General features: G+C 43.0%; 1 protein-coding gene across 18 annotated transcripts in view; it reads left to right on the plus strand.

Moving 5' to 3' along the window:
- Positions 1 to 13,252, plus strand: part of PARD3 (par-3 family cell polarity regulator) — a 556,192-nt gene that overhangs the window by 538,785 nt on the left and 4,155 nt on the right. For all 18 annotated transcript variants that reach the window (XM_043885073.1, XM_043885063.1, XM_043885076.1 and 15 more), the window contains one exon: positions 8,891 to 9,018. In XM_043885073.1, coding sequence (XP_043741008.1) covers positions 8,891 to 9,018 — 128 coding nt within the window. The remainder of the gene's footprint in view (positions 1 to 8,890; positions 9,019 to 13,252) is intronic.

Genomic DNA, 13,252 nt, shown 5'->3' on the forward strand with positions numbered 1-13,252 from the left:
AGTAAATAGGCTGCTGGAGGCAGGAAAATCTAGCTGAAGTAACGTATTAGTTAAGTCTAGTCCACATGGTGGTGGGATCATAGCCAACAACCCTTAAAGGGCTGGGAATAGGAAAATAATTATTTTTAATTTATTTTATTGAAGTAGAGTTGATTTACAGTGTTATGTTCATTTCTGCTCTACAGCAAATTATTCAGTTATACATTCTTTTAACGTTCTTTTCCATTATGGCTTATCACAGGATATTGAATAGAGTTCAATGTAGTAGGACCTTGTTATTTAGAAAAATAATTTTTTAGATTAATTCCATGATGAGGAATGGCAAGACAGACATGGCAGAAAGTCAAGGAAGGCGAGCCTGGGGAGGATGCTGGTGAAGCGCTGCCCCATCTGGACAGGTGGTCAGTGAAGCTCAGGGAGGTGTTACCCTGATAGCCCGGGAGGATTCTGGAGTTGGGGTGGGGTATCAGTAGTCTAGGATTATGAAGCCTAGGAGGCTGTGGTCCAAAGAGTGTGTTTTTGGAGTCTTGGAACATCTGGAGGGTGTTGGGATCAAAGGTGTCCCATCCATGCATGTAAACTCCTAAAGCACAGCAGTGATTAGGGTCCCAAAAGTGAATGAGTTCAGTTCACTGTCGGGAATATGATTACACTCAATATTTGGGAGAATGAGAAAAGGCTGGCATAGAGCTGAGTGTGGTCACATCGTAGGGAAGGAGAGATGAAGAGGGAAGATGGTAGGAGCTTTCCACGCTAGTTGGAAAGTCTGAACGTGGATGGTATCGAACAGAACGCTGGCCCACTAGCCAGGTCAGAAAATAATTTTAATGTTTTTCTCCAGGCATCAGTTTTCTTATTTGTAAACCAAGGGGATTAGAGTAGCTGATTGAGTGTCACTTACTAAACCTTTTGTTAGAATAAACATTTAAAAGGAAGCTGGGTGTGTAAAGCAGATATCAGTAGAGCTCCTCAGGTTGCATACAGAGGTCTCCATGGACCCAGGTGACTGCAGCCATGGTTCAGAGCTTCTCCAAGTGTGATCCATGGACCATCTGTGAGAAGCACTGCTCCAGAGTTTAGATCATTGCTGAGGTCCTCTTTGGACCTAAAATCCAGCATGGTTAGTACACTCCACACAAAGCCAGAAACCCAGAAACCCTAGACATTATGATCTGGAATTTGGTGATCAAGTTGGAGTTTGTAGATGGTTCGTTTTGTACATGAAAGAAGGGAAAATTGGAGAAGTCATCCCAGTTTGAAGGACCTTACCTTGGTACAGGTGAGGAAGATGAGGGCCTTAGAAGAGACAATATGTGAACTGCATCCTGGAAGAAATCAATGGTAGCTGATATAAGAGGTTATAAAACATGTAAATACCTATGAAAATCTAATTGTCCTCTGCAACAATATCACTATTAATAATATGTAGTTTATTTTCCTAGATGGTGAGTAAAATGAGTCATTCCCATGTAGCAACAGGATGGAATTATGTTCATTTACTTCTATTGTTGGGCTTAATGACTCAACCTAGTCCTGTTAGGCTTCTTAAAGCAGACCTCTTTGTGTTGTGGGATAAACATCCTTAACTATGTATGTTTTCACAAATGTGCTGAAAGGAAGAATGAGGCCAGTGCAACCTGAAGGGATAGGCATGTGGAAATGGTTCTCACACCCCCAGCTCTATAGAGCTGTAGCCCAGCAGGGGCAGCGTTGAGCCATTTTACTTTACCTGGGCATGTGAATTTCCAAGCAGCATGTTTTATTCTAAAATTAATTATTTAACTCATCAAATTTCTTGAGTGTTCATTATGTTCTGTTTATTATCATGTTTGGCTCAGGAAAACAAAGAAAGAAAGCCCTTAGACTCCTAGAATCGAGTTGATACAAAAAAAGGAATGCTGCATGCAGTCTTGGTAGGGAAAAGCAGGGACATTTGAACACAAGGAAACCACACCCAAATTAGTTGTGGCTGTGCACAAAAAGCTTGAAGGAACACATCTTTGAAGTTGGAAGATATTTCAAATATATAACTTTGAGAAACAGAGGAGCCCATCTTTGGGACCTAAAATTAATTGGAATTATTTCTGGATAGTAACATCATGTCCACATGCAAGCTCTACATGTTTGTTGGAAGCGAAATAAGCATTTCCTACTCCTTAGCTCTAGAAGTTTTGTACTGAGAGATGTGGCAACAATTTGGTACCCATTTGATATCTTTGTAAGTTTTCTTTTTAATGTAGGACATGAACATTTTGGCATATATTTCTATGTTGCCTATTGAATATAAGCAATCATGTTAGAAATCTGAGACTATCTTATACATTAGGAAACTCAACTACTGAAGTTCATAGACCAAATTATTGTGTATCAAAAGTGCCATAGCAACTTCAGATGGACCACTTGGCTTGGCTCAATAGGGTCTTTTCCTATTGAGCAGGGAATTATTTGGATGACAGGCTGATTACCTTGGGAATGGAATAATTTCCTAAATTGTGGGTCAAAAGTTGACTTTTTATTTATTTATTTATTTTTCATTTTCAAACAGTTGGGATCTTGCTGGGTATTCCCCATTCTATAGATCAGGTAAATGAGCTTGAAGTGACTGTAATTCTATGTAGTGTGTTAATTTTCATACCAATTCTCGTTGTTGCCTTAGGAAGAGCTGCTCAGTTGTTCAGAATGTAGCTTGGTCTATGGTGTTTATTATCTGTTTTACAAAAAGAGTTTTGAGTATTTTGGACTGTTTATTCTCTTCTCATATATATTCCGACCTTGAAAGATCACTGTATTTGGAAAAGATGAAACCATGATCTCACCTATTGGAACTGTTTGTAATCATTTTAGTGTTAAGGAACCATAAGCACATCTTCAAACTGTGGGTACAACTTAGACCATATTAGCTGAAATTGTTCTGCTTGTTGGAAATGCCCACACGTGCAGTGCAGTCAGATGTATCATACAGAAAAAATACCCAAGCCAAAGACTTCACATACAGAGAGAGATGCTACAGAAAATTCCTCCAAGTGGTCCTTTTTAACTCTTCCATTTTTCAAAATGTTCTCTTGACTCTAGCAGCACAGAGTGCACCTGTTCCCGGGCTTTTGTTCAAAATAACATTTGGGCTGGAGGGCACTGATTTTTGGCACAAAAGGTCTTTAGATGAGCAGAGGCCTAGAAAATTTCCTTAGCTCCATAATTGAAGTGAGTTATCTCCCAAGTTGAGTAAAAGAAGAAGAAGCAGGAAAAGCAACTTCTTCCCCACGTAGTGCCAGGTGCAGCATAAATAAAGCAGCAAGTTGCTTTAAATCTTTCTTAAGATAATGGAACAATAGCTGAGGTTAGGGTTATTATCACAGAGCTCAGATATGGACAGGACTTAGTGTGTTGCTTTTAAAAGAATTAAATTGCAGGCTGCAGACCTAAGTACAGTATGCTGTTAAAACTTTGCAGATACCTGACTGTTGCCCACAAGCAGACTCACTGACTGAGACGGGTGATGGATGGGATAATGGAGCCTTTAATAGCTCTATTGCTAAATCCTTTCCATCCTGGGTGGGTAGGGGCTGAAAGTAGTTTAGTCCTTCAGATAGAAAATTGATCCTCCACAATGTGAAAATCCTCTTCTCCCCCAAGCTTTCTTCCTAGCTGTCTGTCCTTAAATAAAACAAAAGCTGCTCCTTTCTTCATTTTCCTACTTTGGACTTTTGATTTTAAAGAAACTTCTATTTTAAGTGTTTATTTATTCATTTGGCCGTGCCGGGTCTTAGTTGCAGCACTTGGGATCTTCCATCTTTGTTGCAGCATGCAGGGTCATTAGTTGCGGCCTGTGGGATCTAGTTCCCTGACCAGAGATTCAATCCAGGACCCCTGTATTGGGTGCACAGAGTTTTAGTCACCAGACCATCAGGGCAGTCCCTACCTTGGACTTTTATTGGCTCCTCTTAACATTTTAGTGTCTCACCTGCTTTAATTAGAGGGCTGGTCAGACTGCACAGCCATCCTACACCCCTAGACTGCCTTCCCTGGACCAGAGGAGTTTGAGGAAATGATGGTTCTTTTTTGTCTTCCTCTTTCTTAAGACTTTAAAGGCGTCTGCTGTCATCCCCTTCTAGTGGGCCTCCACGCCTGGACTCAGGAAATTCCTTCTTAGTTGACAGTCTTACTGTGTGGAGTTTGACTCCAGTTCACATCACCTCCCTTGGAAATCCACCTGGAGGGAGCCATTCTTGCAGCAAAGGGGTGCCCTGGAGCCGTGGAAGGGTGTCCCTGCGCTGCTGCAGAGCAGCCCTCTTTCTTGGAGTCCCATGACCCAAGGGCTGTAATACCCAAAGAGCCCTCTGGTGGAGAAGTGCGTGAGGCTGCCTGCCTCCCATCAGCAACGCTGGAGGGCTGCTCCTTTATTTTCAACCTATCTGCTGATTCAGACGGGAAACCAGACCCCCAGCCCTGGTTGGGAAAGATGAGAAGAAGACAAATAGTGTGTTAAGACCAAAACACATATTTATAAAATCTTGATGAGGGAAATTGGTATGCACTGCCATTTTTCAGCCATTACTCACATCATTAGTAGCAATTAAGCTTTTCAACATTCAGAACCCACAGAGTTCAATCGATAGCTGTGTCAGTACAGTGTGTGATGGGTAGAGGGGAGGAGGGCTGGGAAGATAGGATCCAGAGACAAAAGTTAACTTTGTTTGGATTAGAAGTTGGCAATTAAGTCCACAATAGAAAATCATTTACCAATGTTAGCAATGGCCACTTTTAAACAGAGTCAAAAACTTACACCCTTAACATGATTCGGTAACCTTTTGTTATCAGAACATGGAATTCATACTAGGATCACAGTATATTTGAATGCTAAAATGAGAACTTTAAATCTCAAGGGATATCATTGTTCTTTGTGTTATCATTGTCATCTTCATTGTCCTCATCATCTTCATCACAGGTTTTCATCCAAAGCACACAGACTTTTTGTATTTTATTTTTGCTTTCTCTCCATGCCCTGGACATATGTGAAAATTTGAAAAAAAAAAAGTTTTTTAATAACTGCTTTACAATATTGTGTTAGTTTCTGCCATACAACAACATAAATCAGCTCTATGTACACACATACCCTCTCCCACTCCCCACAGCTATCCCTTCTAGGTCACTACAGAACTGAAAATTTTTGTTATTCATAATTTAAGTAGAAAACCCTCCCCCAAATAATCACTTATAAGACTATTACATTTATGTGTATGCATGAACACATACAAAAGCACATGCACATATCCTTACATGCTTTTTCTTATCTATAAGAAGAAAAATTAGTGTATTTAAAAATTATTAAAAGCTTTATGTACATGTTAATAGAACTAATGAATTTTATTCATGAGGCACATTTTTTACATGAAGCTCTAAAAGTCTTATGATATCACCTAGTTCTGATCAGTTCTGAAACTTGTAAGGTGTATATTTATTTTTGTTCTTTCTTTAGTATATTAACAGTTTGGGCTTTGTATTTTTATTTTTCTGTATTGTCTTTTTTAATTTGGAAAAATAAGGATGGTTTTACTTAATGGAGAGAACTGCTGAAGCATTTCTTAATTTACTGAAATAGTACACAGAAGAGACTTTCACATTCTGTTCTACGCTAGTAAGTAATACCGAAATTGTGCAGCTTTCAAAGTTTTATGTAATTTTTTAATGTAATATAAATAGTATCTCTTCATAATCCTGATAAACACCAGTACTTTACAGCTCATTTACAAAAGCAACCTGCATAGTCTTGACTGGTGGTTTTTAAACATGAAGAGAGTCACGTATCTGTGGTTCTCCACCGTATTGTGTAAGAGATAATCATGTATTTACTTCTGTCTTACAACCTCTATCATTATTATGGCTGTGGCAACCTTGGCTATTTTTTTCCTTAAAAGGTCATTGCTTGTCACCAGTTTCATAACAAACAAGGCCAGGGTTATTTATAATTTGCTGTCTTAAAACAGAGCTGCTGTCTTGTTATCTGGTGAATCTCTAGAATCATCACAATTATGCTTTGCCTGTATGTTTCCCCATACAGACGCTGCTTTGTCATTGTAGTCGCTGTTACTGTTTTATCTGAAAACATGCCCTTCTCGCTGGGGTTACACATGATCTCTTCCTTCATTTCTGTCTTTATTTTTGTGATTTTGGACTCTAGATATTTCTATTTCTGCTGTTTCATTCTATTTCTGCCATTGGGATGGAAACCACAAAACTCCAGTGTCTTAAAGTCAGGGTTCCTGGTGGTAATCCGTTTCCACAATTCACATTTTTATGAGATCTTCATTGAAATCATGAATCCAATTATTTTTGATGCAGCCCAAGTAGAGAACTGGCCAGGACGAACTTCTTTCGCTGTTGCTCTGGGTCCATCATGCACACAATCTCCCTGGAAATCTGTGGCCCAGTCAACTTTCATCCTAAAGATAAGGGTGATTCTTTCTAATAACCTGAAGAGAGAGAGTAAAATATTAATAGCAAGGCTGGGGTGTGTATTTCATCAGAGTGAAGCAAACAATGAAATCTGTCAGTTTGCTGATTCCAGACTCCTTCCCTCATTCTAAGTTTTCAGGTCCCACCCGATGATAATTTCATTACTGGGATTCATCCAGATGCACTGAGATATGCCACTGATAAGGTTGGAGGTGAACAGTCCCAGAAAACACAGAGTGTTTTCCAGAAAACACAAAGCCCTTCAACTTTTTTTCTTCCCTCCATCAGTATCAAATTTTCAGGCCTCTGGGAGAAGCAACTTAAAAATACACCTGAAATTTCTACAAGACCTTGCATTTTCTTTTCACAACTCCACAAGCAGCATGTCACGGAACAGCATGAGCTTGAAAAGCTGGTTAGTAAATCTTGCAGCAGAATGCCAGGTCTTTCAAGACTATTTGACACTTGTGTGTAGCTTAGACTGAGTGTAAAGGAAACGAAAATGGGGTTCTTTTTGAAGGCATATTTTCTTGCTTCACTTTTCCTGTCCATTGGCGCTTTCCCGGGCTCCCTACCAACAACAGATCACCCCAGCACTGTTCTGGGCCAGCCTTGTCCAGGGTCATGGAAGGAACTGTTTGTCTCCTTAATGTTGTTGACGAACAATTGCTTCATGCTTTGTTTGCATAAGCAGAACTCATTCAGCAACATGTTTTCTTTACTGAAGGCACCACGGATGTTATTTGAACCGTGTTATGGAGTGGGTCTCTGAACACACATTTGTTCCAATGTGTGTGGTTATAAACATCCACTAGGAGAGACTGGGGTATCGTAAAGTCTAATCTCTTCACATATTATTTTTGTATCGGGATATTTTTAATATGCTCGCTGACGGTGCCCATATGCTTTGAAATTTTGTCCTGCATATTGCTTCATTATTGGTTACCAACAAATGGGATATGCTGGCCAGGCAGAAAGGGGACAATAGAGGTTACTGCCTTTCTCTTTGCACAAAAGCCACCAGAGGAACCACTCTTTAAGGAACAAGCCTACGTGTTATCTTTCTAGGCTCCAAATGAGTGCTGAGACTCATATTATTTTAGAAAGTGATTATCGAGTCCAAGTCTGCTATTGGCTTTCAGCTCTAAAAAAAAAAAAAAAAAAAAATCAATAACTTGTTTATCACAGAAATTCTTTGTTTGGAATAAGCCTGTTGCACAATGTTGCATAACTCAAAGGGAACTGAGGTTGGTGAGTGCCAAAAAGGGTTACTTAAGAGTGTGTGCCATTGATGGCTATGATCAACCTTTGTCGGGTGTTTGTAAAGCTAGAGGCATCGTTGCCTATTGTGAGTGGAGCTGCTTTCAAAATGCTAGATCGTAAAGGTGAGCTCAGAGCCATTGGTTAGAAGCTAAAGCATGTGCAATGGCCCAGCACCATACACTCCCCCAGTATCTGGTTCCAGTCAGCGGCAGCTATCAGCAGACGACCTGCTGCATGAAGTGTTTAGCCAGAAGGATTGACTGTTTCTCTGTAGCATATAATTAACCTGGGTAACAATGCCATTTCTTAATAACTAAGGCAAAGTGTATTATTTCACAACCAATCCCAGGAGCTATTAGCTTGCAGGTTTATTCTTTGGACAAGCTATTCTGTTCACATGTGGCTACCACGGTGGATTAGAAGACCTGTATATGGTGAACTGTGCCTAGTTTCAGCTAATCTCTGTTCAAAATTTAACTGTCGTTCTTTAACAAAAGGAAAATCAGCCACAGTGCATCCTACTGCTAGACTAAGATGCCTAACTACTGAAAGCTTCACCAGCATGGCCAACCTTCCAGGGTACAGCCAGGGACTTTCCCACTGTTGTGAGTTATTGAAGCAAATGTTTATATTTTTGGCTCCTTTAAAATCGGGCTATAGTTGCTCTACAGTGCTGTATTAGTTTCTGTGGTACAGGCAGTGAGTCAGCCATGTGTATACATATGTCCCCTCCCTCCTGGCTCCCTTCCCCGCCTCATCCTGCCCCTCCAGGTCATCACAGGGCATCGAGCTGTGCCCCTTGTGCGGTACGGCAGCTTCCCACAAACTATCCTAGTCTTCCGAGCAGGGTTGCTCCCCTGTGTTTGCTGTCTATGCAAGGGATGTAAACTAGTGTCTAATGTCTGTATTTACCAAGCCTCACTAGGCAGACTAGAAAGGTGGATCTCTCGATTTTAAACCATCCTAAGGCCGTAATTAAAATTTAGGGTGATGGGGTATTTGGGGCTCACAAGACCAAAAAAAGGTGCCTCTTGAGAAAGCTGCAGCTGATTTTTAAAAAACTCACGGAAGTCACATGTTGCTTCCACGTCAGTCTCTGAGAACTGAAACAGTCACCGAGTCCGTGCTGCTCGGAGCTCCTTTCCCGTGACCTGTGCTGTGTTCCCTCCCGCAGCCCAACTCCAGGCCGGCAGCGCAGAGCGGGCGGCACTCGGTGTCGGTGGAGGTGCAGATGCAGCGGCAGCGGCAGGAGGAGCGCGAGAGCTTCCAGCAGGCCCAGCGCCAGTACAGCTCGCTGCCCCGGTACGCGCCCCACCCCGGCCCCCACGCCCCGTCCCTGTCCCCTGGGAACTCCCCGCTTCCACCTCCGAGGAGCCGCTCTTCAATGGTGGGAACCGTGGCTTACCTGGCCGGGGGACCAGGCAGGAAGGTGTTTCAGGAGATGCCAGCATCCCCAGCTGACAGCTCCCTCCTGGGAAGTGAAGTGACCTGCTCCCCGCAAGGACGGGGCTTAGGGGGTCAGACCTGGGATCTGGTGTTTGTTCTGCGACCTCCCGTGGGGCCGGAGACAGATTCCTCCGCTGAGAAACGGAAAGAGAACTTTTACTTTGCACGGCTCAGGGGTAACTAGCATAAATGGACCCCGTAAATCTAGAGTTCTCCAAAAGGACAGGTGTAACTAGCATAAAAGCTCAAGGGGCTGTGGTCTTCTTGGCCAAATGTTTGGCTTCCTGTATTTTAGTTGTGTTTGAGATTATTTTTTAAGGGATGGGGGAGAGCTCTCATAAAGTGTGTGAGAAGAAGTGAGAAGAGAAATGTCCAGAGGACTCGGGAAGGGTAGGAGGAGGGACGGGGGTGGGAGGGCCTGGCGGGAAGATGGGAGGAGACCTGGGGCTCCGTCCTTGGGAAGAGGACAAGAGAGAAGCAAGTACATCCACCGGGTTTCTCCTGCTCACCTCCCAAAGCTGTTCGGTCCTCCAAACCGATCCTTTTGTGCTGGTGCACCCCTCTGCATGTCCGCTGCTAACCCTCTCCTGCACCCCACCCCTTGCCTCCCTCCCATGTCTCCTCTGAAGCACCTGTGATTCCATAGCCCTGAGGCTTGCTGCCGCGGGACCACTGCCGTCAGTGAACGATCCCCTAAGAGCCAGAACTTGCCCTTTGATGAACTGCAGCTCCCTTCTGTTTAGCCATTTTACTCTGTGCGGATAGGAGAAAAGTAGACACCTTAAAAAGAAAGAATGCTGTGAGTTTAGGTGTGAGGGGCTGGTCAACTTCTACACCCGCTTCACTCCTTTTAGAGAGTACAGGTGTGTGGGGGTGGGGGTGGTAATTTGCATATAACTTTTACAGTAAGTCCTCTACATACAAATCTTCAAGTTGTGCAAAGATGCAAACATGTGTTCCATCAACGATAGGCTTGAGTGAAACTGCAGCTTGCCCTCCGTCTCCTGTTGCTGATGACCCTTCAGCTCTACCATCTCCCACCTCCTCTCCCTCCTCCCGTCAATAACTTCTTGCCTGTTCACTCCATGCCAGCCCCTGTGTACCAGCTGTTGTACTAAGCTACTGCACTTTTCAAGGTACTGTACCGTAAGATTTAAAATGATTTCTTTATTTTGTGTGTTGGTTTTTTATATATTATTTATGTGAAAAGTAATATAAACCTATTCCAGTACAGCACTATAGGGCCAATTGTGTTAGCTGAGTACCTAGGCTTACTTTGTTGGACTTATGAACAAATCAGACTTGTGAACACGCTCTCAGAACGGAACCCGTTTGTATGTAGGGGACTTACTGTAGTCGGCCCTCCATATCCATGGTTCCATCCGTGGCTACTCTGTATCCTCAGATTCAACCAACCACAGACATGTTGTCCTTAGGTATCCATTATTGGAAAATATCCACGTATAAGTGGACTAATGCAGTCGAACACACACAGTTCAAAGGTCAACCGTAACTCCTCCATGTGCACCTCTGATTGAGGAAATTAGAAACTCGGGGTCTTGCAGGCAGCTTGGTTCCTTACAGAGCCACCTCACTCAGCTAGAGGCTGGAGGGAGGTTGAGGGGGGCTGTGACCTTCATGAACTAGAAGCAAATCCCAGTTTCTGACATGTGATATTTTTCAAAGACACTTGACCTCTGCTCTTTGGATATGGACAATTGACAGAGTTTGGTCTAAACAAGTCGCCGTGGCATTTGATACCAAAAAGATTTCACACACACACAGAGTTCAGTTGCAAAGTGGAGCATAAAAGAAAACAAATGGTCAGGACTTGGGATCAGGCACGCTAGATGAGGTGGTTTGAATTAGAGGGCTATATACGCACCAGAGGGGTTTGTAAAGTCTTGCCGTGATTAGGGAAACCTATAGGCTGAATTCAGGTTCCGCTGTGAAATGTCAGTGAGACGCTAGCCAGGTGGTAACGTGAGATCAGTGGGGAAAGGAGACCTGAGCGGCCCAACACTCAATTCTTAACTGGAAGCGGATTTTTTTTTTTTAATTCCTAAATTAGTTTTGTTTTTTCTGTTTTACTCTCTTTTTACAAATCCTTTTTAAAATTTCTAGCTTTATTCCTTAGTATCTAAAGTGTTATAAAGTGTTAGTCGCTCAGTCATGTCCGACTCTATGCAACCCCCTGTACTATAGGCCACCAGGCTCCTCTGTCCATGAAATTCTCCAGGTTGAGAATACTGGAGGGGATTGCCATTTCCTTCTCCAGGGGATCTTCCTAACCCAAGGATTGAACCCAGGTCTCCTGCATTGCAGGCAGGTTCTTTACAGTCTGAGCTACCATAGAAGTTCTAGTATCCAAAAGGCAGTTCTAAATCTGAGCAGTAGAAGTAGGTTGGGTCATAGTCACTGATAAAAAAGTGTGTTCAAGACCCTTTGGGGATGTGTTACTTTATTCCTTTGTCCCACCGTCTGTTTCCTCTCCATGTTTCCTCCTGCCATTGGTGGCTTCTTGATCATCCACCTTGCTTCCTGGTTATGTCTCCACGCCCTGACTCAATCTCCCACCAGGCCCATTTATTACGTGCCTCCACTGTTTGTCACCTTGCCAGCCCAGGTCTGTCTGTCTTCATCCTTCTGTGTCCTCCTCAACGTGATGCCTGACAGCTTTCCTCAGGTGCAGGAGCTTTTCTGGGTGTCCTTTAAGTGAGGGTGGTCTTCAGACATAATCACTAAGAGGCAATTATTGCCAAACCAGGGTGTGGGCTTTGGGTGGCCTCAGGCATCTCCAGCGAGCTCATTCCAGGACCCAACAAACCTGTGTATTGGTTGTAAAGAGATTCACTGGGAGGAATGATGCTTTGTTGCTCCCGTGTTATTGGTAGCCTTTGAGCAACCCTGGGACAGTGGAAGGCTTGCTTCTGATTCTCACTCTGGGACGTGTTTGTGAGTTGCTTCTCCGAGTGAACGTTCTTCAGTTTGTCTTTGGTGCCTTTCTTTGTTCCTTTATCTCTACCAACCCTTCCATCCCAAAGGACAAAATGGTAATCTTTTTGTTTATTTTTTTTCCTTGGTCAGAAAGATGCTCCCCCAAAACTCAGAGCCTAATCATTGGAGGCAAAGTCACTGATTGATCACCCATGACCTGCATATGCTACACTTTTGTGAGCATTTTACAGATGTGATTTTTTTTTATTTCTCCCCATAATCCTATGAGATTAGAGATTCTGCCTGTTGCATTGATGAAGCCACCTGAGCCCAGAGTAGCCCGCCTGAGACCCTGAGAACCCTGAGGTTCTTAGAGAACCTGAGAACCCTCCCAGGCTCATAGCTGCACGTGCAGACCCAGGGCTGGATCTATGCCCTTGGGGCACCCAGCCGGTCTCCCACGGTGCCTCGTGCCTCATCTTCCAGTACGTGGAGGAAACTTACTGTCTGCTGCTTTCTCGTGTTTCTCTACAACCTGCTCATTTCTTGTCCTGTTCTTTAATCAGGAGCTTGCTGATACATTAGCTTCCTTTCCAAGGTAGTGTGTGTATGTATGTACATGTGTCCACACGTACACATCTGTGTGTATGAACTTTCCCCACATGTCTTACTTCAAACCTCTGGGAGGTTTTCTTCCTTCTCTCCAAACTGCTTAATCTGAAGAAAATTTTAGCTACAAGAAATTCTTTTTCCCACGTTCATAATTTCCATCCCAAACAAACTGTTAATGAATTTTCAATGTGTCCTAGTACAAAAAAACTCTGCCTTCCTGGACTGATTCAACTTCTGGTCCATGACCATGTGGAGCAAAGCCTCAGGCTTCGTGCAGCTGGGGACCAGGATGAACAGGGCTAGTGGATCCCCGTGGACCAAGGTTGAAGAAGCTTATCTCCAGTTATCCTTAAATTGATAGCTAACCCATGAAAGAATCCCATGTTGTTGCTGTAACATCAGTAACAAGTTTGTTGTTTTAATTAAAGTTTCATGATTAATATCAAATCCCTTGGTTTCATGCTGGCACTTTCCATCATTCACGGCTCTGAGCAGATTAATTTATGACTCTTTAAGTGGAGATAATCAGTGCTTTAGGCAA

The sequence above is a fragment of the Cervus elaphus genome, chromosome 23 (assembly GCF_910594005.1).
Source record: "Cervus elaphus chromosome 23, mCerEla1.1, whole genome shotgun sequence".
NCBI classification, from domain to species: Eukaryota; Metazoa; Chordata; class Mammalia; order Artiodactyla; family Cervidae; genus Cervus; species Cervus elaphus.